This window comes from Clavelina lepadiformis, chromosome 5 (assembly GCF_947623445.1).
Source record: "Clavelina lepadiformis chromosome 5, kaClaLepa1.1, whole genome shotgun sequence".
Taxonomy (NCBI): Eukaryota; Metazoa; Chordata; class Ascidiacea; order Aplousobranchia; family Clavelinidae; genus Clavelina; species Clavelina lepadiformis.
The window spans coordinates 17,405,536-17,433,471 of record NC_135244.1 but is presented as its reverse complement, the minus strand read 5'-3'; the positions used below and the strand labels follow the sequence as shown (position 1 = coordinate 17,433,471).

The 27,936-nt window shown below is 36.7% G+C and overlaps 1 protein-coding gene and 3 non-coding genes across 5 annotated transcripts; 2 read left to right on the top strand and 2 right to left on the bottom strand.

Moving 5' to 3' along the window:
- Positions 1 to 81: 81 nt before the first annotated feature.
- Positions 82 to 27,281, bottom strand: LOC143459471 (uncharacterized). 2 transcript variants are annotated; one of them, XM_076956651.1, is made up of 52 exons: positions 27,080 to 27,281; positions 26,573 to 26,754; positions 26,000 to 26,118; positions 25,747 to 25,862; positions 25,449 to 25,537; positions 25,154 to 25,326; positions 24,902 to 25,046; positions 24,652 to 24,806; positions 23,676 to 23,943; positions 23,132 to 23,330; positions 22,130 to 22,282; positions 21,723 to 21,902; positions 19,586 to 19,728; positions 19,104 to 19,257; positions 18,555 to 18,892; positions 18,342 to 18,433; positions 17,942 to 18,145; positions 17,288 to 17,478; positions 16,875 to 16,994; positions 16,428 to 16,584; positions 15,960 to 16,091; positions 15,553 to 15,697; positions 15,007 to 15,144; positions 14,563 to 14,701; positions 14,130 to 14,295; positions 13,323 to 13,501; positions 12,769 to 12,960; positions 12,203 to 12,449; positions 11,742 to 11,901; positions 11,402 to 11,530; positions 9,984 to 10,068; positions 9,639 to 9,758; positions 9,070 to 9,240; positions 8,604 to 8,744; positions 8,266 to 8,454; positions 7,498 to 7,660; positions 7,129 to 7,304; positions 6,677 to 6,897; positions 6,326 to 6,480; positions 5,912 to 6,042; positions 5,473 to 5,656; positions 5,079 to 5,212; positions 4,328 to 4,436; positions 3,933 to 4,064; positions 3,665 to 3,738; positions 3,377 to 3,562; positions 3,029 to 3,112; positions 2,497 to 2,700; positions 2,035 to 2,231; positions 1,794 to 1,923; positions 1,492 to 1,578; positions 623 to 760 (listed from the first exon to the last, which is right to left on the bottom strand). In XM_076956651.1, exons 1-51 carry the CDS (start codon positions 27,206 to 27,208, stop codon positions 1,492 to 1,494), a joined length of 8,007 nt encoding a protein of 2,668 aa, XP_076812766.1. In that variant the 5' UTR covers positions 27,209 to 27,281; the 3' UTR covers positions 623 to 760. The 2 variants fall into 2 exon arrangements, with proteins under 2 accessions (XP_076812765.1, XP_076812766.1); XM_076956650.1 differs by lacking the exon at positions 1,492 to 1,578 and having other exon boundaries at positions 82 to 760.
- Positions 20,003 to 20,074, bottom strand: Trnap-cgg (transfer RNA proline (anticodon CGG)). The gene has a single exon. It is a non-coding gene; the product is annotated as a tRNA-Pro (tRNA).
- On the top strand, positions 20,515 to 20,586 carry Trnap-ugg (transfer RNA proline (anticodon UGG)). Its single transcript has one exon. It is a non-coding gene; the product is annotated as a tRNA-Pro (tRNA).
- Positions 21,366 to 21,437, top strand: Trnap-agg (transfer RNA proline (anticodon AGG)). The gene has a single exon. It is a non-coding gene; the product is annotated as a tRNA-Pro (tRNA).
- Positions 27,282 to 27,936: the final 655 nt, after the last annotated feature.

Here is a 27,936-nt window from a genome sequence, read left to right as displayed (position 1 = left end):
AAACTTTTCGGTTATACAACATAGCAATAACATTAAGACAATCTTTCGCTAAATCCGATTATATGAACTTTAATAAAGAGTGAACAAGTTTGAAGTTTATTGTGCAAGAACAAAGTGAGACATTAACTGCGATGTGTACAAAAAATGCCATAAATGAGGCTAATTTACAACTGCGGATAACTATAAAAACGGGCGGTGCAATTTACTAAGAAAAATTAAGATTGCACACGACTTCTTTCAGGAATGAAAACAAAATATATGAACCTGACGTGAATAATATTTAATGGGCGTGATGACGACATGTGGTAAGTACAACAAAAAAACTACAGGGAATCGTGATTAGTTTGGATCACGCTTAACACTTAATTAGAAGTAAAGTACTTAATGAAGTGATTTAAAACTTAACTCATTCATGATGAATAAAATCAAATATTTTTTACGTAACTATCTGTATATTAGTGGGCTAATTTCACTCGCAGTGATTACGGTGAACATATTAGTAATTTTATCAACAAACAGCTGTCTAGCGGTTACTTCACAAGGAAAATGTTTGCGGATGTCAATCTTCACTTTGAGGAGTTTCTTCCTGCCTCTTGCTTTTCCTCTTTCGCATTCTCTGCTTCAAGACTTCCTCAGGATCAAGTTTACGAGAAGCAGTCTGAGGCCGAGGTGGAAGATCTTCGTTTGTAGGTTCCACAGCATCACTGGAAGTCTTTGGAGCATCTGGATCTTTTTCTTTTTCCACGGTTTTAGTTTTTTTCTGTTGAGAAAAAAGCAACAATTGACAAATATCGGAAGAGATTTTGAAACATGCTGGGTGGTAAGCATCCTGCCACATGATGATGAGTAATAAACGTTAATATTGCATAACAGCTCGTTTCAGCAACATGAACAGAAACAACTCGTTTCAGCAACATGAACGCTAAGCATCATCCATAAGAGTGTGGTTGACTTGTTACATATTCTTTATGGTAGCATTGCAATGAGGCGTTCACGTGAGTCAATGAAAATGTACAAGAGAGAAAATAGAAAAAATTGTGTGTGCCTTATCTTATAACGGGTGTCCATGAAGTCATTGTGCACCAGGATTTTGAAGTGCACAGTGCACACGGATTTTATGAGCATTGAACCGTTGCACAAATGAAATCATTTACTTGAGAGTTCTCAAAAATAATGACTGTGGAAAGGAGATCGCACTTGTCCCAACATAGAAAAGAATGCGGTTGCAAAAATTTGATCACAAGCAATACGAAAGTTAAGAAATGTTCTCAGAAAAATCTATAAAGCTATAGGCAGGCAGTTATTTAACGTTATGAAGGTATCCATGCTCATTTCAGTTCGCTGTCTGAAACGGATAAGCAAACATCTAAAAGGCATAACAGGGAAAAACACACGCTAAGTGGATGCAGAGTGATCCTTGTCTTCAAACAAGAACTAAAAAGAGTTTTGTTAATATCAAGTCTATCATGCGAGACTAGTGCTCGTTTTTACTTAAACATTTTCTTCATCTTTTTGTTCTTCTTTTGAGTCTTCAATGATGCTGGAAAGATTCAAAGAAGTGCGAATGCATCTACTACCCTGGAAGTTATGAATTAATTTACAGTTCTTGAAATTTTCCCTAATATAAAGCACTGAAGTGCTTTTCCAGAACTTTCATCCTTCAATTTTGGACTAACTTTGATCAATCGCATCACTTTTTATAATAAGTTCAAGTCAATATCCAAAGGCAAAGAATCATACCAGATATTTTTAAAGGTCGATTTCTGATGATGTACTTCAGAGATGAGAGTTACCTGTTTATCTTCCTCGATTTCCTCCATAAATTTCTTCTGGAGCTCTTCGGCCGTCTTCTTCATCCGATCATCCTCTGTCATCCCTTCCACCTCCTCCGCTTGTAAGACCTTGGAGAAATCTCGCTTTTTTCTGAAAAATTCACCGTTGAAAATCTGCTTTTAGCAAAGTGGGATTTTGCATAGTTTAAAAAGCATTAAAGTAATACTTGTGACGTCACACCCTTTATGATCAAACAATTACTTGTCGCTCTTCTCTTTCATGGTCATTGTCTTCTCTGTCTTCAATCTTCCAATCCTCTCACTCAGAATCGTCTTCTGCCTGGTGAGTCTCATGATCGACTTTTCTTCAATGATGGTCTTCTCCCGCTCGAATGTCTTCAGCATCTCACCAGCCACTTCTTCCTTGCGCTTCTTCGCCTTTGATAATCTCTCTCGGACCTTTAAGAGGAACAGGGAGTTGATGCCTTAGCTTTTCTACTGCTCAAAACGTTCCAAATCATCTTAGTTTTAACAAGGTTTTTTAAACTTTAACTTTTCTGAAATATTTCGTAGCATGCGTTTCATTTTCTTATACTTAATCATTGACAATTCGCTTGAGAGTTTTACGTTTCCAGAGTAAATACATCTTGCTTCAGATGGTATAGAAATTGACTGAAAACACCGGGGGTTCGATGAAAGCGGCAAAATCAGCGCCTAAACGTACCCTGTTTTTCTGTTCCTCCTGCTGCTTCCTGATCTTATCCTGATAAATCTTCGATCGCTTAGTCATCTCGGCCAGGATCTGATCATTCTCCTTTTCACTCACTTCCACGTTGATCACTGTCTTCTCGCGGCGCATGGAGTCGAACGGTGACGGCGTAGGTGACTTGGCAACTGGTTTCTCTTGTTCTGCAGGTGCCTGTTGGCTCTAAAATTGCAGATATGAGAAAACTTAAAATGTTACGTTAGGTTGAGTTCTGTTGGTGGAACAAAGCTGTTAGAAGTATTTTAGACATAAATTTTAGCAACAAAATAGCCCATTTAAGCGTGTCATGTAACTTTTCAATTGAAAGAAACAAGCTTTAGAAATATTGGGCAAAATTGCGTTTACCTGGGTTCTACATACTACACATGGTATCAACACAAATAAAACACGTATGAAAATGTTTACGATGTATACAAATGTCGATTTTTACTGTACGGTACTGATAAAAGTTTCCTATAAAGTTGATTTCGAGCAATTTTTTCTCACGAACCTCGACTTTTCCAGATTTTATCTTTTCTTCTTTCTCCAGCTGTTTCCTTCTCTTTTCTCTTCTGGCGGCGAGTCTCTCTTGCATCTATACCAAAGTTAAAGAAATCATGAAATCTATAAAATTATAATTTGTAATATATTTAAATAAAATCATATTAAAGACAAAGAAATCATTGAACAGTTCCTCCGAACTGACATAAAAACAAATACACATAAAAATTATATAACAAAAAAGGGTTTTAAATTTACGAATTTTGTAATCCATTAAGCAACCAAACAAAAAACAAACCAAATTAATTAACTTTGATAACCTCACAAAATATAAAGTAGCGATAAAAATCTCTCTCACTAGGTTCTTCTGTTTTGAGGCTTCATTCTTTGATCTCGTTTCCCGGGCTTTCAATCTTCGTTCAGCCAGCATCAACATGCCAACCGCCGCGTGCGCTTCATATTCCGACGCCGCTTTCCTCTGTCTCTTCTCGCGCAACTTCTCTCTGATCTGCTCCCGCTGCCGATCCATGTCCGAGGTCAGAACCTGGATGAAAGAGTCAAGATTTTCTTACATTTTTAAAGTATCTGCAGTCGCATGTATACAAGATGGAACCAAGGTTTTAAAATGTATTATGGTTCCACTTACAGCTTTCTTGGCGGCAAACTGTTTTTCAAGTTGGGCGAGCGCAGCGTCAGCATCCACTGGTTCACCGGTCACTCCTAGGCAATAAACATCATAGCAAATTTGATAAAGAGGCATCGGCAACAATAAACAATTGGAAATAATAGAACGGGCTTGTCAGAATTACCAAAATAAACGAAAAAATACTGTAGTACCGAATTGTTGCAAGATAACAAGTGCAGAAATATTCGTATGTATTAAAATATGCGAGGACATGAAGTGTTCGCCTTACTCTGTCTCTCCAACTCTTTCTTCGCCTCCTGGAGTTCAGCATCAATCTCTTTCATCTTTTCTTTCGCTTCCTCGTCCATCTCCCGCTCCTCCTGCTCGATGCTGCTCGACGATGACGATGGACGCTGAACAACTGCAAATAAAGATCAAGGAAACGATGAAACAATTGGCTCGTCTTGTCGCTTTCTAAGTCAAAATAACGTGAAACGTGAAGTCAACTTTGCATTAAGTTAAGTGGTGGTTGGTGAATTCAACCAAAGGATGAATCAACCCAGGATATTTCAACCCAAGGCCTATACGGCCCATAGACGTTGGTTGGATAGTCCTGGGTTGAATCGAGCTGGAACCAAGTTTGGTAGATAATGGCCAATTACTTATTTATCTTTCGTTCAATACCTTGTCCAGGCAGTGCAAGTCCGAAGATGACCTTCCCGATGTTGTCGTTCCAGCCTTCTCTCCTGGCTCTCTTCTGATCCTGAGTCAACATGTCCAAGATCTCGTCGGTCTGCATACGACAAAAGCCTTCTTAACATTTGACATTAATTTGGACTTAAAGCAGAAACGAAATTTTGACAAATTTTAAGAAAATTCATACGAAGGTCAAGGCGAGGAGACAAACTATTACGGAAACATGATTTAAAATTCATCGAAACAACAAGAAGGTTGTATTATAAAGAAGAAGAAAGAAACGCAAGTTTAAATATAAATTGTTGGTAAAGCGGCATATGAACGCCGGATTCGAAAATATGTAAAACGGGTTCGATACTCGGCGGCGCTAATCCGCTGTCGTTGCAATGTCCTGGGCACTAACGACGCTTTCTCTTGTTCAGTGATCCAGGCGATCGGATGCACGAAACCACAGAAAATGCAACCATCAGACAAAGCGCAAAGACAGTTCTGTAACCGGGGTTCGAGCGATGGTGGATCGTAGCCGAGTTTAAATTGGGCAAAGATTTACCACGGTCCGAGAATAATGATTATGACATCATATCATATACGCAAACTAAGAATATTGAAGAGATGAAAAATGTCATGCTACGAAATTTCCACGTGTAGCAATCCCGGTCGTATACAAAGTCCGCAAACACAAAAACTAAGCAACAATTTCACGGGACTAGAATTAATTAAATTAATTTAATTAATCCACCTTGTCGGCGATGAGATCGGTGGTGACTGTCATCTCGTTGTCTTGTGTTTGTTGCAAATCAGCCAGCCACTCAGCGCCCAGCTTATCTTTCAATGACTTCGGGTCGTATTGGTCAGGTGACTTGTGTCGAATAACTGTAAAAGTATTACGTCACAGCAGGCGCGATATGTCACTTCAAATCGTGTCAATAAACCATTATACCATATGAAAACAAGCCATGAAAACTAACCGCCAACAGATTAAATTTTGTTGCATTAAGGTTTATCATATAATGTTAGATACATCATTAATTAACCCCAAGTGTTCTACAATAAAAATATTAAAAGGGAATTCATAAAATTGTATTCTTATTACACAATAAATGTCGTTTGAATACAAGAAGAACTTCTCAAACCTTCCGTTTTGTTGACAAGAGCAGTTATCAACGTTTTATTGAGCTCAGCCACGTATCCAGAGAGTCTTGATCTCTGATCATCCGTGAGCGGGATGTCGGAGTTTTCACTGATCGCTCGCATCAATCTCTCCTCCCTCCACTTCCGACGATCATCCGAAAACTTTTCCAGGTCATTTTGGAGCTTCTGATAGAAGGACATAAAGAAATATAAAGAAATTGAGTTTGTCTTGGTTAACTTTAACTTAGCAATCAAAAATTCATTCCATATAAAACCACAAGAACATTTAATCAAATGCCCGACGACAGGTTAAATTTGTTATCAATCATGTTTAAGATCTGCTTGTAAATATCATTGCACAGACATACTTACTATGATAATTTTGACGTAACTAATCGCCAGAAAACAACAAAAATCAGGGATTAAGATTTCTATTTTTACCTCCATGCCAAGACCGGTGACTCCTTTTTCAAGCCGTTTGTCATCTGCGGCCATGAGGAGAAGCATGAGGGTCTCCCTCTCATCAGTGTGCTTCTTTTCCATCTCTAGGAGGAGACGCTCAGCAGATGAACCTGGTGGAATATTATCACGAGAAATGTTTAAGATAAATATTACACATAATAAATCAATGAGTTGTTGGCGCATGACTGTTCCATTTTCGCGATTTTGTTTATATATCTAGAATATTGAGCTTATGCGAATGACGTGTAACTACACGGCAAAAAAATCTCAGCATTCCGGAATCACAAAAAAAAATTATAAAAGCTCGCAAAACCTTTCAAACTCATAAGACTATAGTCTTAAAAACTCAAAGAGCACGGACAACTAAAAGATGATTTTTAGACGTAATTTTACCCTCCGACTTTTCTGCTCCAATTGTCCGTAATTTCTCCAAAATAACTCCCGGTTCAGTGAGGCTTGCTATGGCTTGCTTTCGTTGTTTCTGAGCTTTCCGAGCTGCGAGTCGTTCCATGGCCAGGGCGTTCTGTCGGTCCCGATTGGAGGAAAGACTAAAGCGTTTATGATGTCATAAGTAACTTTAATGACGTAAAGACGTAATGGCGTATACGTAATACATCTCTCATAAGTTTTAACCTTCTTCTATGATTATCAAATTACATTCTAAAATATCTCAAGGGTATTTAAACTGGTAATGGAAACTAGTGCATACCTATTTTAAGCGGCTTGCAAACTATTTTACAGTACCTTGCAGACAGAGCAGCTTCGTCTTTCTTGGCAGTTTGAAATACAAGTGCAACGGCTCCAAATTTCTCTTCTGCTTCCATCTGACGACGCTCTCGTCGTAGTTTTGCAATTGCTAGCTGGCGCCGCCTTTCTTCACTTATTGCCTCATCCTGACGCCGAAGATCGGCCAAGAGCGCCTCGCGCTCAGATTCTAAATTGCGATCCAAAGCCAGCAGGACGTTCTAAATCAATTGAGTACGTGAAAAAAATAGTCCCGAAAGCTACCAAACACATTATAAACAGGTTTAACTGGATAATATGGTTCCAAAACCCAGTAATAAACTGGAGAATAATTGTTGAGTTTGCATTACAAGCAGCGCCATTATAGAGAACAAACTTATCACTTTAATTGCAAGAAATAAATGTATTTAGCCTATCACAAGTTTGATATGTTTTGTAATATTTCGCCTTACCGTTCTTTTTTTCTTTTCCACTTTTTCTTCTTCGTCTAGCTCTTTTTCCAATGAGTCATCATCAGTTGACAAGCCTTTTTTCTGTCTCTCCTCTCTAAGTTGCTTTTTTCTTTCCAGTCTCTTTTTCAATGCTTTCTCCTGGGATGTTCTCTCTTCACCGAAAATTCGATTGACTTCTGAAAAAAGTCAGAAGACAAAATCAACAACACAACAAAAATCAAACAATAAAGTTCACAAATAATTTAATACGCCATGTTTTTATAAAAATTGGTGGATGCGTTATCGCCGAACCAGGTTTCGTTAAAGTCAATGCAAATAATTCCATAACATACAAGATATTCAAATTAACAAAAATCATAAATAAATCACCGTTTTCGGAAATAGTCAGAGCTTGGAACAAACGAGCAACTTCATCATGTTTTCCTTGGAGTCTCAGTCTTCTTTCCTGCTTTTTGATCTGCGTGATGCGACGCTGTCTCTCTTGTTCGGATAGAGCAGTCCATTCTTTCTCACCTAACTTCTTCAGCAAAGCCTGTAATTGTGTTGTAAGGTTACAGCTGAAATAGTGCGGGTCACTTTAAAATTCGGAAAAGTTTATATTACTCTAGGTAGGTCACGTATCGCCTTGTTAAAAATTTAAAAAAATATTTGTTAGAAAATTTTGTAAAAAGTGAGATAAAAAGTGATCTATATTAGTTATTCAAGACTAAAGTGATGTCAGATTTAGAGTATCATTATACGATAAAGGCCTAAATTAAGGTTAAATTTAGGTAACTATGCTGTACTTTTCGATTTAGGTTGACAACAGGCTTTGCCCTTTTTGAGATCTACGTAGTTACAGGCCCGATTTGCAGAACCTTTGACTAAATTTAGCTCGTACGCAGGTGGTTTCAGAGAAGGTAGCGCTTATGACCATAATTGCCGGCGTCAATTTTTACAAATGTTATCGAAAGGTTCAGCGACTCTTTAACAGTGCACGAGCTCAGAATTTCATAATTTTTTTCAAAATCTTGGAATCAACAACGCTGCAAATCAAGATGCCTAAATATCACAACAACTTGTCGACATACAGACACACACAAACGCACCCAAAACGTGTTACAGCTTTTGCAAGCAAAGAATGCAATCACAACTGACCTCTGCAAGCAACTTGTCCTTTAGAGCGTCGTATTTTTCCTCCAGAGCTTTCACAACTTGATCATCTTCATTCTGCTTATTCCCATCAACTCTTCCTCCTCCCAGAAGTGTTCCTGCCACGTTGTCATACCAACAATCCACTCTTGCCTGGCGCTGCAACAGCGCCATCTTCCGAATCGTATCTGGTTTCTAAAAATGGTGGAAGTTTCTAGTTGAATTTTTTATTGTGCAACAGCAATATATACAACAATTAAAAAGAAAGAACATGACAAGCCCAAACTAAAACAGAACACTGCTACATGTAGTTTAGTTAAAACAGCAACAAGACTACACGGTACCTTGTCCAACAACCCTGTGAAGAGATAAGAAGTTTCTTTCTTCTGCTCCTGTTGGAGATCGGCCAGTATGTATGACCGGCTCTCTTCCTCGCTAGCTGATTGGTTGCTGCTGAATGACGCAAGCTGCAGGGCGGATGCTTCCTGAAAGACCAAGAGAGAAAGCAAGAATTTGAAAAGAATGATTTCTCCACAGCATATGTCGAGAGTTTGCTCGAAAATAGCAGAAACAGAAAAAATAAGTAGGCTAAACATTAGTTGATGTTAACTAGCAGATTTGTTCAATGTTTCGCAAATTCTAGTTCATGAAAGTGACGTAACAAAAAATACAAAACACAAACAAATAAAAAGATAATAATCAATTGCATTATTTGAACACATTAGCACTATATTGACTCTTACTAGTTCAACGGTTATATTTTTCATTTTAAAAATATTATTTTTTCAAAAAGACCAAAAATCTTATCACCTTTAGAATATACCACTGTTCATCTTTTGTTTCCAGCATGGTCTGTGGGTCCTCATTCCTCCAATGCTTCCTCAGCTCACGAAGATCTTTTATCCTGCTCCTACGTTCCTCCGAAGAGGATTCTTCCATTCTCTGCCTTGCGTTTGTACCGGGAGAAACTTCCTCCAGCAACTGAAAAGAAGATTTTAGAAATCTCGAATTTTAAAGTTTTAATTGAAATTTTTAATGTTAATATAATAGTTAATGTTAGTTAATATATAATGTATCATATAATGTTAGTTAATTTATCATATAATTTTAATTTATCATATAATGATAGTTAATATAATTAGCAACAGACCAAACGTCAACGCAAAATCTGTAAATTAATTAGCGTAATTCCTTAACTACCAGCATAGTATTTTTACCAGTATAATAACTATAACGATGCATAGCAAAGTTATCGGAATGAAAACTATAACCAATTATAAGGTAATACATTGCTGGGTTCCAAATTTTTTGATTTCGATTGATAAAAAAACAAAATTAAAAATATTGACTAAAAATAAATGAAAATAAGAACAAATTACTTTAAGTAAAATTTCCCTTTCTTTTGCATGTTTAGCTTCCATTTCACGCATGACTGCGTCTGCCAAAACCACGACGTCATCGCTGTCCAACCTGAGTTCAAAATTCTCTTCAGTTGATATCTGAATTTCAAAACAAATAATTTGATTGTTGAAAGCGCATTTGATCTTTAAAACTAAGACTGCTGATAAGTTCCAATCGCGTTAGAAAGGTCAACGTTTATCAGAAATGCCGACCTCGCCAAACCGGTCTTAAAATCGCCTTTCTCTATCTTCGCTGGCTTTTTATACATAATAATAAAAAAACTTGTACTAGACTGCATGCTACGCGATGGACGAGTAACCCACCTCCTGGACGCTTTCTTGTTTGCGCTTCATTGCGGCCACGCGGTCACGTGCAAGGGCAAGTTGTCTGCGTTTTTCTTTCTGCAAACTGAAACCAAATCAACAATTAATGGTACCCTGAAGAGTATGTATAGGTATACACACAGAAACTATCAAACATATATTACTTTAACAATACTTAAAATCGGGCAAATTTCTGGATTAACCAGAGAATTCACTAAGAGAAGAAATATCTTTTTCAAGCATTTCTTGCATACTTTTTTTAAATATTACAATCTAACTTTACAATCTCTGCCACATTCGATTCGTTAAGTGAGCCCTAGCGTTAACAAAAGTCCTTCACTGATGTTCAAAAATTTCAGTTCATCAAAAGGGAGTGAATCATTTGTAACATAAATTATGCATAACGTCTTTTGTTGCCGTATTGGAGTCATAAGGCTCGTAGATACTCAAAATTTAGTTACTATTGTTACGATGACGTAAACCGTCTAATAAAAGACCATCTTGAGAATTAAAAGAAAAAACAGACTCAAAGCACGATTAAAACATTTTTTGCCATAGCATTACAGTGGGTTCATAACTGTACCGAAGTGGTTCAAATATCTACGTACAGGGTTTTTTTTAAGGTTTGGTTTGGGTGACCGCTAAGTAGTTTTAAGAGACCGCAAGTGTTTCATTTAAATACCAAAAAATAGTAGTAGTAAGTTGCAAGTCCAAATTTTGGGAAATCGCTGTAGAAATTTGGGGGACCGTTTCGGTCCCCCAAAACACCTTAAAAAAAACACTGTCTACGTATTTGTTGCTACCTTAATGCTGTACTTGGTGTGTACTGTTTATCAGCCTATAATAGCATTAAAACGGGAACACATCTATACACCTATAACGAAATAATTCTGTCATATAACAGATAGCTGGACTCCAAAGTTTTCGAAAAGTTGTAAAAGTTTGGGTTAGTTTGGGCGATATAAAAAAAACAAAGAATTTGCCATAAAAGTTTCAAGTATAAGTTTCTTATTATACCGAGTTCGATCAACCAAACACATTTCACATATATAATTATACGACCTTCATGTGAATAAAAATCGTCTACAGCGAAAGTTTAACAAACATTTTCACGCCTAGCGGGACATTTTCTTGAAAAAGCAACTGCTTCATAAACAGCTATTGGCGAAGCAAAGGTTTTTATCAGAAAGGTTTGCTGTGATGGTACTGGTGTTACTAAAACGATTTCGGGTACTGTAAAAAGTAAACACACGGAACTGAAAACTGTCATGCAAACTTCATTAATTACAAATTTATTCATATTACATTCGGTCACGTATCATCCCAAACTTGCCCAACGAACTATCATATAAGAAAATAAACGAATTCTCCCTACTTCTTTACAAAATTAACAAACTTAAGTATATTATTTAACTTACGCGTCGTCCTGATCACGTGACATTGCGAGCAACTTGGCGATCGCCGATAGCTCAGACTCTCTACGAAATTGTCGCTCTTCCAGTCGGAGCTTGGCGAGAAGAGCTTGTCGTCTCTTCTCTGCCTCCAACCTAACAAAGAATTGATCTTAATTTTTGTAAAATTAACAAAATATAAAATCGATGCCCGTCTGCAAAATGACGATTTCGCTTCATGTCGGAATCGGAATTGTTCTTTTGTGCGGAGGAGCATTTCCAGTTGGTGGAATATTGATTTGGTTTTAATAACTAATAGATGGGGTAGATGTAAGTCTTGCAGTGCTCGGTTACCATGGAGACTTACCTATCCTTTTCATCTTGCAGCATACGAAGTAGAGCATCTTTCTCGGAATCCATGTCCATTGCGAGTCCTTCCAGAACATTTCTTCGTTTAGATTTTTCCTGCTCCTGAAATAGCAGCTCTTCATCTTTGAAAAGACAATCAGCCTCCTCCTTGGACATTCCTAGAGAAGACAAAGATAAAAAAATAAGTCAAGAAAGTAGGAGTCGATAGGAAATAATAAGAAAAGCAATCTAAAGCTAAAAAAAATTAAGGAAGTCGGTGGACTTTGGTGCCAGTTTAACATTACCTGAGCTAAGATGTTTATAGTGAAATATCAGGGGAATTAGCAGTAATTGCAAAACCATAGACAGAAATCAGACGTATATTAAATTCTAGCTAAATATACAACTTGAATACAAAATCACATACAAAATACATATAAACAATAAATATACACAATATCCTGAAAAACCATTCCTCACCGTTTCGAATTCGATCTTGTTTGGCCATCTCGCGCTCATGAAGATTATTCTTCCTCCGTTCCTCCGCGTCTCCGAGGAGGATTCGTTCAAGCTCTTCTCTGTCCTCTTTCGTGAGTCCTTCTGCAAGAAGATCAAGTGCATCATCGAATCGACAATCAGCCATGAGATCCTTGACTCTCCCAGAGAGATCACCAATCTTCATCTTTCTTTCCTCCAGGGACATGTTATCCCAGTTGGACGTGCCGACCTGAATGCACGAGACAAACTGTAAACACTTGGAATGTTTATAACAGAAATAGTATTGAATCGAGTAAAATGAGAAAAACTTAAAAGTAATTTTTAGACAATCAAAGATAACACGAAGTGAGATTTTTGTCGCATAATAAAAATAATTTTGAACAGATACAAAATCAAAACAAGTTTTTGTGAAAATTTATACATAACAAAAATCGCAGATTACGCAATTTATGTCAATATTGGCAGGCAAAAATAACAATTCAAATTAAAAAAAAACATACAGAATTATTTGAAAAAAATAGTAATTGAAAACAAAGCAAAGTAAAAACCTTTCTTGGCATGGCGTAATTAACAGCCGCGTCAATAACTGCGTCATATTTTCCACGTATGGCGTCGACCAGTTCTTCGTTGGCGTCAGTGGAGGCCGACTCAGCAAAAAGACAGTTCGGAATATTTTCAGAAGATTCTGATTTAACTTGTTTCAACAATCGTTCTTGTTCTGCTACCAGGTCCTTATCTTCCTGTAAAGATTAAAAACGTTTTCTGAAAACTTGGTGGGTTTAATCAATTAATGCGATCATGCAATTACATACAGCCGTGATACAAGGCATTTGAAAATGAAGTTTCAGTATGAGCGAGGTTATGCTTCGTCATAAAAGATAAACTTACTGGAAATAATGGCATATAAAATCATGTAAAATCATCTGCTGTAAGCATTGTACGATACAGATTCCATCTAACTGTCTATACAGCGACTATTATTTAAATTAATCTGTGTTCCAATGACTGCACTCAGTACTACAGTACTCAGTTGCGTACAGTGAATGGTAATAATTAATCAATAGATCTATCAACAGCGTAAAGAGCATTACAATCACAATACCATTTCGGTTAACTCCTTGATGTAAGCTGCTTCCTGTGTATCTTGCGTCTCTTGGAGTTCCGCTAATATTGTCACCTCAACTTCATCACGTGATTCTTTTGTCTGCAAATGTCGAGCCACTGCGACTTGGCGGCAGAGAGCTGCTTCAGCAAGGGACGAGTGATGTTCGTTTACATTGACTGTGGAAAAATTCGAAAAACGGTTGACTGGACCAAGGCTTCTCAAACTGTAGGTCGCGACCCCGTTTGGGGTCGCGAAACAAATTTAATTTTTATAAATTGAATTGTTTTTTGATTATTTTTAATTCGCTTTACTGTTTCCATTACGAGATTCTTTTATTAGGCAGGCTACAGTTACTGTACTTCGGTGGATCGTGTGCACTTAAATGATTTTGCCAGAGACAAAAATACCACTTGAGATTTGTAATTGGACGTTTATTGTTTTAACATCATTAATGTGTAGGCTACCTCTCAAGGGGTCGCATAGAAATCTCATTTCTAAAATGGGGTCGCAGACCCAAAAAGTTTGAGAAGCCCTGGTCTAGACTAAGATAACGATAATAATCGGTATTTCAACTAGTGACTGGTAAGCATTGCAGGATATCTTCCTTAATAGCACTAATTTTGCAATCTAATAACCACTTTACATAATACTTGTTTTTAATGCCCAACCGTACTACTGTAATACCAACCGTAAAACTGCACTTACATCAAAATGTGCAAAAGTTTCAAAACTCAACCTTCATACATTGCGCATACGCCTTTTCGTTTCGTTCAAAACTTGCTAATACTTTACACAAGGCCTCACCTACACCACGTGGTATTCGATATCTTTGCTCCTGCACTTTATCAGATATCTGTTGCGCTGACATTGCACCAACCAGTGTAAAAGGATCTTGGTTCTTTTGAAGCAGTGACGTCATCCAAACACGCTCCCAATCCTGTAGAAGCTTCAGCTTTCTACAGGCAGCTTCCTGCAAAAGAATAGGATCTTTTACCTTGGATTTTTAAGATCATAAAACAATTAAAATATCAGCAAAAAAGTAACAAACTATTAAAAGTTTTGAGGTGTTTTGAAATACCTGGGTATTATCAAATTTATTCAAACTAATTTTCTTTATTAGTGAATTATTGTTTACTATTTATTACAAACTAGACCATATACAGAAAGCCTGTTTTCGTTCCCTGCTTAAATTGAAGTTTAAACATTCTTGAACAAAAAAGCAACTTCTTGCTCTCACCTGTAAAAGAGCGTGATCCCCTTCCTTAATAATCTCCTCATCCTCCTCAGACATGGTCGAAAGAGATCCCGATCTTTTCTTTAATTCCGCCAAGCGTTGTCGGGCCAATTCTCGTTGACGTTCCCGGTCTACCTTAGATCTAAAATTGGTTTTGACATTATTAACAATCTTCAGGCGAGCATTGAAATAAATCGTCCATGTACCAGATGGGTAAGGGCGCAGTGAAGCCTACTTAACCGAGAACTAGAGTTTTTCAAGGTGATCGCCTTAAAAACAACGTTTGCAATCGCATAAAACCTAAATGTGTTTGGGCATTGAATTGTTCATGCTTATATTCACGCAATGGCTAAAGGGGTATAATTTATTACACAATAACATTCGAGTCAAACTTTTATTAAGTAAAGGAAGTATAAGCAGAAAATCAAAGCCAGGAAAATTGTCAACCTTTTTTCAGATGTTGCTTCCCGTTCAGCCAATCCTGCTACGAGCGCTGCTGCGTCATAGCGGTCCTCCCCAACTGCCCTCAAGCGTGACCGACGCAGTTTCAAAAGTTCCGCTTGCCGTTCCTTCTCGCTCATAAAGCTGGAAAGAAATTTTGAGACAATTGGCAAAAGGCAACAAAACCAAAAACCTCAAAAATGACATTGCTTTTAATTTTATTGGAAAACTTGACAAGCGTTTGTGTTTGTCAACTGGACGTTTTGAAAGCAATATTACTATGTGCTACACTTTTGCGAAACATAAGATTCAGCAAAAAGGCGAAGTTTTACCAAGGACCTACTCATCAGCAGGGCTGAAAAGAGCTTCATTTTTTCCCTAAAAAGCTCCAATAACTCAAATAAGGGCATGAGGGCAATAAGGACCACCTAAAATGGCCATGTGAACCAGCTAATTGCAAACTAAACGCCAGTAACTATACCGTAAAACATCATAGCAAGCGCTTGCATTAAAGAAGCTTAAATATAAAGGTATGAAGCTGATTGATCTTACTTGTCGTCCTGTCCGTTCAGCATCCTCAGCAGAGCATCTTTCTCCTCATCATAACGAGATGCGAGATCGATAAGAGGATTACTGGCTCCATTCGATGAATGCAAATCATCTTCTTCGTCAGACTCGTCACCACCAACACTTTCACCTGAGCGAAAACATCTGTAAACTTAAAATTTTCGTTCTATTTTCTTACCCCTAGCTCAGGTCTGCGGTACCTCATGCCTCTATTGGATAATATAGACTTGAGTGAATAGCGGTATCTAGTATTTATAGTATTGCTCAAAGTAACAGTATGTTGAAATACAGTCTTAAATTTACGCGGTGAATGAGTTAGTCAATTCCACCAGCTAATGAATACTAAAAAATAACTAACTGAAACGACAAAGAGAAAATAATCACAGCACGACCTTTCTGCCTTGCAGCCAATCTTTCTTTAAGTCGTTGTGCGTGTTTTTCACGACTTTCGCCTAGCAGGGCTTTCATCCTTGCGTCATTCTTAAACGAATCCCCAAGTAACCGGGCAAGTTCGTCCATTTTGCCTGTAATGTGTAAAAAGTATTACAATATAAAACAACGCTACGATCACCGAGGAAGTTCCATAATCAAGCTCAGTAGCAGTTTAACTAAAACAAAAAAATAGTGCAAATAATGAAGGTAACAGTTTTAAAAACTTGCTAAAAAAAAACTTGGCATAAAGTAGGATTTAGGTCAAACAAAACTACTAACAAACAAAGCATAAGCAACTGAGAGTTAAAATAACTAATAAACTAAATACAGTAATAATTATAGGTGCAGAAAAAAAGATAAGTGATTACTATTATTCAGTGATTCAGAAGTGATTCAACAACTATAAGCACAGAACTCTTTAAACTTGCCTTCTTTCCTTAACCTCATCTCTTCCATCTTCATCTGCATAAGCTTCTTCTGCCTCTCTCTCTCACTCATTCTCCTCCAGTTTTCTTCACCGAGCTCCCGCATCAAAGCCTCCGTGAGGAGCTTGTCACGTAGTGCGTCATATTTGTCATCCAATGCCTGGAAGTTTAAAATAAAAGGAGTAATATTCCTTGAAGGTTTGCATTAAGGCAGTTTTTAAACTTTACCTGGAAACTTGGAAGGCAAGTGAGATAATACCGGATTTTGAATAAATTATAATATTAATTGTTATAAATGGTCGGTTAAAATTGATCAAGTGTCTAGACAATTGGTAAACAAACCCTGATCTACAAACAATGTTATTGTGTCAATGTCAAGATATATTGGGGAAATAAGATCACACTTAATAAAATAAACGTCAGGCAACTTTTATGACGAATCCATCACACCTGGAGTAAGTTGTCATCATCGGCTGCTCCATCGTACTTGCATAAGATGCTGAAAATGTTTTCACATCTTTCCATGTGAGTTTCTATATTCTTCATGATAGAAGCAGACGGAATTTGATTCTTTAGTAAAAACAAAAAAAATTACGATTTTAACCAATACAGTGAAAACATAACTAAATAACTTTTTCCCATGTCATTTTCTATCTATTTTTAGTCGTGCGAACGTGTATTTACGTTTCGCACATGATCATAGGTTAGCTAAAATTTAGTTTCAAGACACAAAGCAACTTTGATCCAAATCAATATACTAAGATTACTCTAAAAAATCATATAATCGGCGTATACGATCATATAATCGACGTTTTTGGTGTTTTATCCATCATAAACAAGACTAAGTTCTGCATTCATCGTACCTTCATGGCGGAGTCAAACCATCGGATACCATCGGCGGTTTCCTCTTCTTGCAAGTCTGCCAGGAGTGAGATGAAGACATCTTCATCTTTTGCTTCTTCTTCATCGATCAATTCCTTCAAGATGTTCCTCCTTGAGACGTGCTTTAAGGCTGCAGCTTCCTCCAGTAAACTAAGAAGGTCCTCTCTTCCGTCTAAATGTAACAACAAAGATCATATTTCGATACAGTGGGATTACAATGACAGTCACGATGTAACGTCACTAAATATAGTCAACTCAAAACACTGCTAAAGCATTATGTATGCTGATAGCAGGTAATTGATATAAATGTAGTGACAAAATATATTTAATCGAATAGTATATATCATCAGCAGATTCCTCGGCTATATGTCATCTGTTATTTGTGTGGACCACGCATTGTGTGGTGCATTGTACCTGTTTAGGGTACGTTTTAACTGTCCATAACTTTATTTTAAGTTAAATTAACGTTACATTCTAACTTAACTAAATCAGAAGTACTAAATTGCTTAAATTGTGCGTTTACAATAATCTTAATGTCAGCGTAAAGCCAATTAAACTAAACGTACTAATTAAACACACAAATCCTAACACATCTAATTGACTACGTTACATAATATTTCATAATCCACACATACCTGCACTCGATGTATCTACTTCTTTTCTTTTAGCATTGATTTCTGAGAGTCGGTTCCCCCGTTCATCTGACGTCATCATTGACGCAGCTTCTCTCAGTTCTTCCGCCGTGACGTCACTCATCATGGAACGTAAGTGTTTCCATTCCTTGGCGTGAAGCGACGTTAAAGCACGCATGGCTACAGTTATCTCTTTATTGTCACATTCTGGAAAAATTACAAACGTGGCATCACTGTCGTGATAATCTCGTGACGTCTTTACAGCAAAAAGCTAAAATTCTATTTTTAAAACTTCATTGTTCGCATTTTACTATTCTACGCTCCGCTAAATTCAATGCTCAGCCGGAGAAATAAACTGAAGTCTTCTATCATGATAAAAAAGTTATCACATTAGATGATATACCGAAGTGTTCGTTCGCGTTCTCATTAAATGGCTCAGTCGTTGGGAATCTCTCCTGGGCGCATTGAATAAAGCGAGCGCTGTCTTGTTGCAATCTGTACGTGTGATGTAAGAAAGTTATTGAAAATAGATACAGTATGACTAACAGTTAATAGGAATAACATGAATAACAAAATATGTTAAAGTAATCAAGAAAAATGTTTAAAAGTTGCACACCTTGCGTTTCTGCTTGTTCGCATTCTCTCAAACAAAACGAGGACGTAAGCCGAGACCAGGAACGATATGTCGCTTTCCATGATTGCGGTCTGCCATTTCTGCTTTGTCACTTCCCGTGTGACGGCTTCAGTGACGTCATCAACACCCCTGATATCACTCAAAACAACCTTCAACTCGTCCCTACATCTACGCTCAATCTCGGAAAAGATATTTGCCTCTAACTGTTCCAGTAAGGATGTTTCGTCGATAAGTTTGACTTTGGTGTCGTCGCTGGTAAGAGCAGCCAGGCGATAGCGGGACATATAGGGACCAAAGATTTCTTTTGCTGAATAAGTGATCTATAAGAACAGGAAGCAAACAAAATAACACGCATATACATATTCTCCTACCTTGTAGCTTGCTTGCAGACTAAGTTAATCGATACCGCGTTGTAGGCTATTGCTTACAGCACTGCCTAACTTGTAGGCCTAATGGCCTGTATACGTTACGTGGTAATGGAGCAATTTCTAATCATCGTGACTTTTCTTCTTACGTTTGTGTAAAACTTACTTTTAGTTTTCTTGTTATTGCATCCAGGCCACCTTCGTTATGCCTGTTAGTTTTTTCTTCCTCTTTTAAAGCATCCAGCTTCTTTCTACGTTCCTCTTCGGACAACGCATCACGTACACTTTCCAAGAAGAGTTTTTCTCGAAGTAGATCGTATCTACATAAACAATAACATATTGGTATCTAAATTATTTTCTTAAGCTAGTTGGTTAAGTAAGTTACTCATAACTGGACATGCTTTAGTAATTAGTTGAATTTAGATATTTGCTAAAACGTTAATATCTCAAATGAACAAACTTTAACGAAGGGGTAGGGTCGTAGGCTAAACAGGCTATAATTTTTCAGGCGGTAATAATACTTGCCGACTCAACTAAAGCCTACTCTTGCGTAATGCGTTAATGAATATCACAAATACAAGTTTAATGTAATGGGATATTTTCAATGCAGTGTACGAGATGTTACAAAGTAAACATCTGTAACCTTACTTTCTGGTTATCACGTTCAGCAAGTTTTCTTCATGAGCAGTCAACTTTTGTGATCCAAACACGAGAAGTGCGATATTTTCGAAATGTTCATCTCTGATAGCTCTGTATTCTGACTTACGAAGCTGATAGATTTCCGATACCGACTGCAGAAAAAGCAAAGTTATTACTTACGATTTAATCACAAAATTTCGAAACATACCACCTCTACAGAAAAAGGGAATAAATCTAAATAAGGGAATAAAGAGAATAAAAGACCAGTCAGCATACTTTATGCCAATGCTAAATGCTGATGTAATTTGCGTTGAAAGTTTTTAGGTTTATTGATCTGCGGAGCTTTCAAATTACTGATATTTGATATTATTCGCTATTTGTAACAAAAATTATTACGTAATGTTGCACTGTAAGCAATAAAAAGAAGGGCTCGTCCGGGAATTGAACCCGGGACCTCTCGCACCCGAAGCGAGAATCATACCCCTAGACCAACGAGCCACGGTCAACCAAACACTGGTTTTTCGGTATATTACCGAAGGCGACACCGTGTCCAAGGCAGTTTTACGTTGTAAAGTTTAACATTTTAAAATTTGACATTATAATTTTTAATAAAATTTTAGAAGTTTGAAAGCATTGGTTTTTAACGCAAGAATTATCTACAGACCGTGTTTGTTTAATTTCGTAAACAATTTGTGTTTGGTTCTTCTTGCGCGCAGAATCAAGCAAAGTTTTTACATTGTTTGTCAAAATGGAGTAGAAATTAAGAACATATCTGTGATAAAAAATGTTTTACAAGTCGTATTAGTTAACTTGTATCGATTAACACTTCAATGCTACTTTACAACAAAGCCTTCATTTAAAAATTGTATGCTTGCGAGTGTTTAAACAAGCGCTTATGTCGAGGTTTATAAGGGAAAAATGACAACCTACTCACAAGTGGCTCGTTGGTCTAGGGGTATGATTCTCGCTTTGGGTGCGAGAGGTCCCGGGTTCAAATCCCGGACGAGCCCTTCCTTTTTCATTTGCTTTAAATGCATTTTACTTGTTGACGATGATCAACTATGTGTTTGTTTATGGCCTGGTGATTTGTCTTATGCCGTACTTTAATATTTCATTTCCAACAAACTTTACAACAAAAATTATCGAATCATCGAGTTGGTATTGACATTGTCGAAGCAGTGGAAATGATATTATTTTATATTGTAGAAAGGGGTTGAATTGTCCGGGTTACCACAACAAAAAATCCAGCAAGTACAAGAAATAATAACTGGGTTGCAAAAGCTCAAACTTCGGTTGTTCTATTCAATGTGGTTATACGGCAATTTTCAAAGTAACTGGCGATTTATAGTTTTCACAACAAAACTATTACGTCTATTATGATGTTGTGTTTTGTTCATTGGATATGCAGATGACAAGAAAGCAAACCAGAAGTGAAACTTTTTCTAAAATAAGCTACGACTAGACTTACAAAACGAATATATTTCGAGTACAGAATTCGAGTCATGAGATCAACAGAAAAAACATAATCAGTCTCTCGAAATTCAACGTTTATAGAATAATATTTGGTCCGGCTACCATAGCAACAATGCTTTGTCTTCGAGACCAAACTAACATAAAGAGAAGATAATTTGAACCAAACAAACGGGCACATAAAAACAGTAATCTTCCATTTCGCTGTACGCGCAACGCCGTCACAGCAATCTGAGCAAACAATAGCGTTTGAACGGGCGCTTGAAAATGGAAATAGACACTCCCTTTATAAGAGCGAAAAACGCCTCGTCTTGTCAGCGGCCTGTTGGTCTAGGGGTATGATTCTCGCTTAGGGTGCGAGAGGTCCCGGGTTCAAATCCCGGACAGGCCCTGCCTCTCTTTTCTTGATTTCAACATTTTTTTTTAACATGAATGAGTACGAACGAAGAATTATATATTCTTTTTGAATTAGAGCTGAAGTAACCACGTTTATAAGTGTGCCGTAGGCATTCCTTCCAAACATGTTAAGCTTTTGTTTTCAGACTGTAACCGTTCTCAAAGTATTCAGTATTATTCAAAGGTAAGAAATTAACACAAATTAAATACAAACTGTCATTAATGTTATCACTGTATTAACAATAGGATAACCATCTACAGATACAACCTTTCGCCCTACCTTGTTTTTAAGTTGTGCAACAGTGTCTTGATAGTGAACGTCTTGTAGAATTTGTAGCTGAGCAAGTACTGCAGCAGCAATGTCAGCATCTTTGCGGTTCAATTCTTTTGATTTCAGTTGTTGCCGGTATAAAGCAACGCCTTCATGCAAGATTGCAAGCTGGTACGGTTTACGAGACGCCTGAAAAATGCATGAAGACTGCAATTAGATGAGGTATATTACATTTAGGCGATACAGCGATTGAAAAATTGAATCTAATGCTTTTGTAAATAAATTGACAAGACATAAAACAAATGGGCAAATTACAGTATACCCAATTAACGATTTACTGTTCAACTAGTAAAATATATATTCAACTAGGGAATTTATTTTAGTTCAAGATATTTTCATATTCGATGGCGCCATACTTTAGAATCTTTTCCAGTATTCTGAGTAACTTGACTTTTCCATTCTTCAAATTGCTGTGCGAGTTCCTCCTTTCTATTCTCTTGCTCGTTTGTCTTTAGGGTTTGAACAGATTTCAATACCCCACTCATAGTGTTAAGAAAATGTATCATCATCTGAAAAAGTATCGGGTTACGTGACCGTGATCATTAGGGCAACCAGTTTTTTGACCTAAAAATTTTAAATTTTGACCTTAAAATTTGCAAATTTTGACCTCATTTTGACCTAAAAAGTTTATATTTTGACCTTATTTTGACCTAAAAAGTTTACATTTTGACCTAAAAAGTTTAAATTTTGACCTCATTTTGAAAAACGCTATACTGATAGTCTCTACACTGTCTACAGCAACTTTCTAATCTAAAGCTGCATTTAAAAATGACAAAATGCTTTTCTAGTGTTGACTTTTTTTTCGTTTCTGCGTATTAAGATTGACAACTTGCAGTTTCAAATGCAATGACGTCACATCGTGACGTCACCAAACGCGCTGAAAAGCCTTCCCTCTCTTTGTGGCTTGGGTTCTAAGTAAAATTTGCGGGACTGGAATTGTTTGCGGTACAAGAAAAGAGAAAAACGGAAGAATAATATTACAAAATGGTTACAAAATTACAAGTTTAATAGATTTTGACCTAAAAAAAGACCTAACGAAACAATTTGACCGTATTTTGACCTAACGTAACATTTTGACTTTATCTGACCTAATAACTTCTATACCACACGTCGTACAAAGCTGAAATTTGTTTTGTGCTTGTTTCATAGCATTCTGAGCAGGTAAAAAAAAATTGACCATATTGACTTTTGGTTGCCCTAGTGATCATAAACGAAAGATTGTCTTCACATCAATGCTATCTTAAAACGTAACGTTGAAATAAAACAAATGTAGTACGTTGAATTAATATTTCATTATACAACATAGACAGTACCGTATTACGATAGAAAACTAGGATTACAAAATATTATCAACAAACCTCTCTCTCAGCGTTGTATTTCTTTTCCAGTAACTTGGTAATTTCCATCCACGAACCAACCAAGCCAAGGTTTTTGACTTGGGACACATCGGCAAGTCGTTTGCCCAAAATAGGAGTCTGTTGGGATTTATTGTGCTGCTTGTTTATTCGAATCCTTTCAGATGCAAGCCTTTCTTGTCGCACTTTGTCTTCGGAAAACCTGATAAAAACGCAGAAATTCGAACACCTGTCCTATTCTATGACTTATGACATGTTCTGACGTTCCCGTTTTTTATAATGGATTTTTTCAAATTAATTTTCCCAAGAGAAATATATTTAGTATGAGTAAAACAGCCTTTCGAGACCAGAGGAAAAGGCCACTTATTAACCACGAGAGTAATCCTATGAATATTTAATGACACTATTAGATTATTAAAATCTTTGTTTAGTGGTTGAAACCTACGTCAACGTTTTCCGTCAGTGTAGTTTTAACAAACTATATGCCTTCGGTAGCCAGACACACAATACAACTACCAGGTGATTGTAAATCCCATGACGCAGTTACCTTGATGGCTCAAATATTTGAGTTCTTTCAGCCACCGCGACTCCAGAAGCGCTACTGTCGAAGCTAACAACGTAGCTGTCATCCAGTACCTCAACACGTTCTTTGGCACGTTCGCACTGCCTGAAGAGCGACATGAAAAGACCAAGTCGTTTGGTTTGTCCATCACCTTGGCTGCTCACATTCTTCACACTTTCCATCAAATGGGATCTTTCTTGCTGTTGTCTGTTCCATAATTCTGTTAGGATTCCGCCACCAGTTGTAGTGGAATCTTAAAATAATTAATCAAAAAATTCTAATCATTAAATAACGTTGTAAACTGTAGTGCCTTCGTATCATATTTCCAAAGGTGGGCAATCGGTACTTCGAAAGTACCGACGGTAACGGTACCGGTACTTGGCAAAAAATGTACCGACGGTTTATGGTATTCGATACTGTTTCGAAAAAGTAGTCTTGTACATTGTTAGTACTCTGTACAGGTACTTTTTGTACAACGAATCCTGCTGCTAGTGCAATTTTTGCCTCTTGTATGGCATAGCTACAGGTTACTCTACGAGTCTAGGTGACAGCACATGTGACCTGAAGCAACCTGTCCATGCAACTTTATTAGACATTCATAGATTAAAAAAGAACAGCTAGCGCTAAAAGCTGACATTGTGGTTTAATTAAAATTAATTTTTAAAAAACATACTTGTCATAACCTTGAAGCATTAACTTCAAAAGTAATGATACCGATTAAAATTTCTTGAAAAAAGTAATTCGACAGAGCGATTCGGTACTTTTTTGCAACAGTACCTACAGTACCGGTACAGAAAAAGTACCGAGGTTCAGTAATTCGGTACTATTGAAACGGGGTACTGCCCACCTCTGCATATTGCTACTTACTAAATCGTACTGTGATGAAATATTTCAAAGGCAAAAAAAAATACAATCAACGACCACGATTTACATCATCCGGAGTATTTGTACTTAGGCCTACTTCTGATTCGCTCCATGTTTTCATTCTCAAATATTTTGTTGATTTCTTCAGTCGATTTCCCTTCATTTGAATAAGCCAAGTACCGTCGTTTTGTTGCTTCCCAATTAAGCTTGTATGCTTCAGCTGTCTCGCCCATAAGAACTTGAATATCTCGACTGCACATATAAAAGAACAAAATGGTAAATCTTGTTTCAGAAACCTAAAAAAACTAATAATGTTGGACTGAGTTGCTATATAACCAGCCAAGCACCTGAAAGCTAACTCAGAACCCAGAAGGATATGAGCATCCTTCTTTAGGAGACCTTTTTTGCGCATATCCCTTTCTTTCATTTTCATTTTATTAAACTTTTCCTCTTGTTCAAACCGGACCATCTTTTTACCACCACCATCATTGCCTGCAAAATATAATAATGGTTTTATGGACAGTTAGAAGTGATTTGTTGAATTAAACCAAAGTGCAGTAACTGACTATACCGTATTCAATATTCATGTCTTCACTTACTCAGTGCTTGAATCATTTCCCACATTATTTTATCCCGAAGCAAGTCATATTTTTCATCCAACGCTGTTAGAAGATCTGTGATGGTGACATCATTCTTCTGTGGCTGGTTGTTTGCAACATCCCATTCTGCACCGTCGTCATGAACCACAGCCTCCACTCCACCGATATTCCACCTGGAATGACAGAAGAAATTACCAGCACATATATTTATCAAAAACTTAAAGAAACCCTGCCCCATGCTGCCATCAATTTACAACTGAAGGAACATATCTTTTCAGTCAGAGAAATATGTCACCTGTTGACCAGTCTTTTTGATTCAAAATGAACTCTGTCTTCATAGTTTTGTTTTTCCTTCAACAGCTTGGCTGATTGCAACTCTTCATTCTATTAAAATTGGAAAACAACGGTAACCAACTTTTTGGTTTGAAATATACAATCTTTGATGCACAGAAAGAATAAATACTACAAAAAAATAAAACCATGTGATTTAATTTTTTCATGACAGTGGGAATAACCAAAATCAAACTTTGATGATCTGAAAGTGATTTCAATTTGGAACAAAAATTGATGTTATCAGAGTAATTGCCAATAACCTCCAAAGATTTCTTGTAAAACTGATACTCATCTGCAGCTTTTTCAGCCTCTTGGGTTGAAAGTAAATTGTGTGCTTTATAATATTCTGATTCATTGCCAAGCTTCTTATACCTTCCTGTAAAATGTTTATCGAGTATCAGGAAATAAATATTCATTAACCTATTTATCACCCATTAATTATGTAACATAAAACAACAACTCATAATTGAATGCATATATATATATATTTGTTACAAAACTCAAATTTTCCACCTGATTCAAAATATAGGAATGCTTTGAACTCATCCCAGGAAACGCTCAAACCGTCTGTGGATCGACTCAAATTCCACTCATTCCAGGCATCTAGCGAAAACTCAATCCCTTTCACACTTCTGCAGAAATACCATATATGACAAAAAGAAGCATAAAGTTAAATTTCACCGATCACAATAGACAATTACTAAGTTAACCAAACATAACACATAACAGAAACTACATTAACTGAATATTATTCTAATGAAAGTCATACTTTGGCAAAAATTGAAAGCAATGATATTACATTGTAGAGATATTTAGATTAATGACATGTGATATAGGCCTACACAGTATGATACTCAGTATAGTTAAGCAAAGAAAATAAATTGATAACCAAGAAAGAACACAAATTAAAAATACACTACAACTAACTAAGCAATACCTTATATTAATTAGGCCTGTCACAGTTTGTTGACCATAACAGCAAAGAGATAATTATCTAAGTTTTAATTTATGGCATATGCTAACATTAATTATGTTTGCTACACAAGTTACAACTTTGCACCAAATCCGCAATATATATGTCCACACCTTGCCAAAAACAATGCAGTGCTTAAGGGAAGAGTACGAGAGCCGTCTTTATCAAGAGACATAAAATCCCAATAAGCATTTTCTTGAATTTGTCTCCACTCTTCAAGTTTAATTAAAACTGCTTGAAAATGTTCTGCACTGCACTTGTTTGTTGAGCAGATATGTTTCACTGCTGCTTTAGCCTTAAAAACATTGGAATTTAGGAATTTAAACATAGTAGAACTTAGTAATAACTTTTTGGCCAATGTGTAAATTATAAAGTGTATGACATCAACAATAATTAATTGGTTATGAAATCTTAATACAAAGTTATGTTAATGCAAGTGGTTTGCGATAAAAGCATTCCTGAACAAATATAGCCAAACAAAAGAAAAACTTAACATGCTTGATACGTCCACTATCTAAAATCCAAAGCAACAAAGCTATATTAGTTGGAAATGTTATCATTTAGAACAACCATAACATATCAGTATGTAGGTAGGTCACATAGGAAATATGACAACATACTAAACCGATGTCCAGTTTCTGGCAGAAAAGTGTTTCATAAAAGCAGGAAACCTCATCAGTTGTTAAAAATCCTTTGTTGGTTGTGTCAAGGATCATGAACATGGATTGAAAATCTTCTTCAAACTTCATTTTAAGCCTTAATCAGGGCGATAAACCCTGTTTGAGCTCTGCCAAAGTATTTAAAGCGTTTTTAAGGATTTCAAATAATCTGAAATTATAACAGCATTAAATTATCATTGTCATTATTTCACTGAAAAAATGGTACGTTCAAAGCTATTTTTCAGGGATTCTTGTTAACCTACCGTAACTTAAATGTAATATAATATGCTTGTAACCTAAACCTAAACTAAAGTGTATTTTTTAAACTAATTCTAAACTATCTTTAATTAAACCATAAATAGCTTAAATTGACTTTTGCACACCCATTCTCCAAGCCTAATCGCCCATCTTAAACTTTAACAACTGACCAACGGGCTGCATGATCTACTTGACTTACCGTGAAATAGCCTATAGTCACTCGGTAAACCAAATGAGCGGTAAACAAACTGGCTTATTTCTTAGTCTACTTTATACGGCGCAGACCTCAATAATATACACCTCAGTCGCTCAGTTTGCAAACCTTCCTGTCTGACTTAAATTCCTACCAACTAAGCCTACCAGGCCTAGCCGGATAACCTTCTGGCGCAGCGTTGGCTTCTTTTTGTCATGGTTGCAAGTAACTCGTTGCGCATCACTGCACAAAAGTTAAACCTCATCTTGTGATGATCAAATATTCAAATATAAGGCACAACCATAGATATGTACAGTATCTATATATATCTATGGGCACAACTGGTGGAATCAGAAACTTCATTTTC

Bases quoted from the DNA above. Each gene is read 5' to 3' on its own strand.
- LOC143459471 (XM_076956650.1), bottom strand. From the start codon at position 27,208: ATGAAGTTTGAAGAAGATTTTCAATCCATGTTCATGATCCTTGACACA. The intron at 25,863-25,999 runs GTGGAAAATTTG...AACATTTTACAG, and splicing joins ATTCCTATATTTTGAATCAG to GAAGGTATAAGAAGCTTGGC. The intron at 15,145-15,552 runs GTAAGATCAATC...ATTTCTTTCCAG, and splicing joins CTGAACGGACAGGACGACAA to CTTTATGAGCGAGAAGGAAC.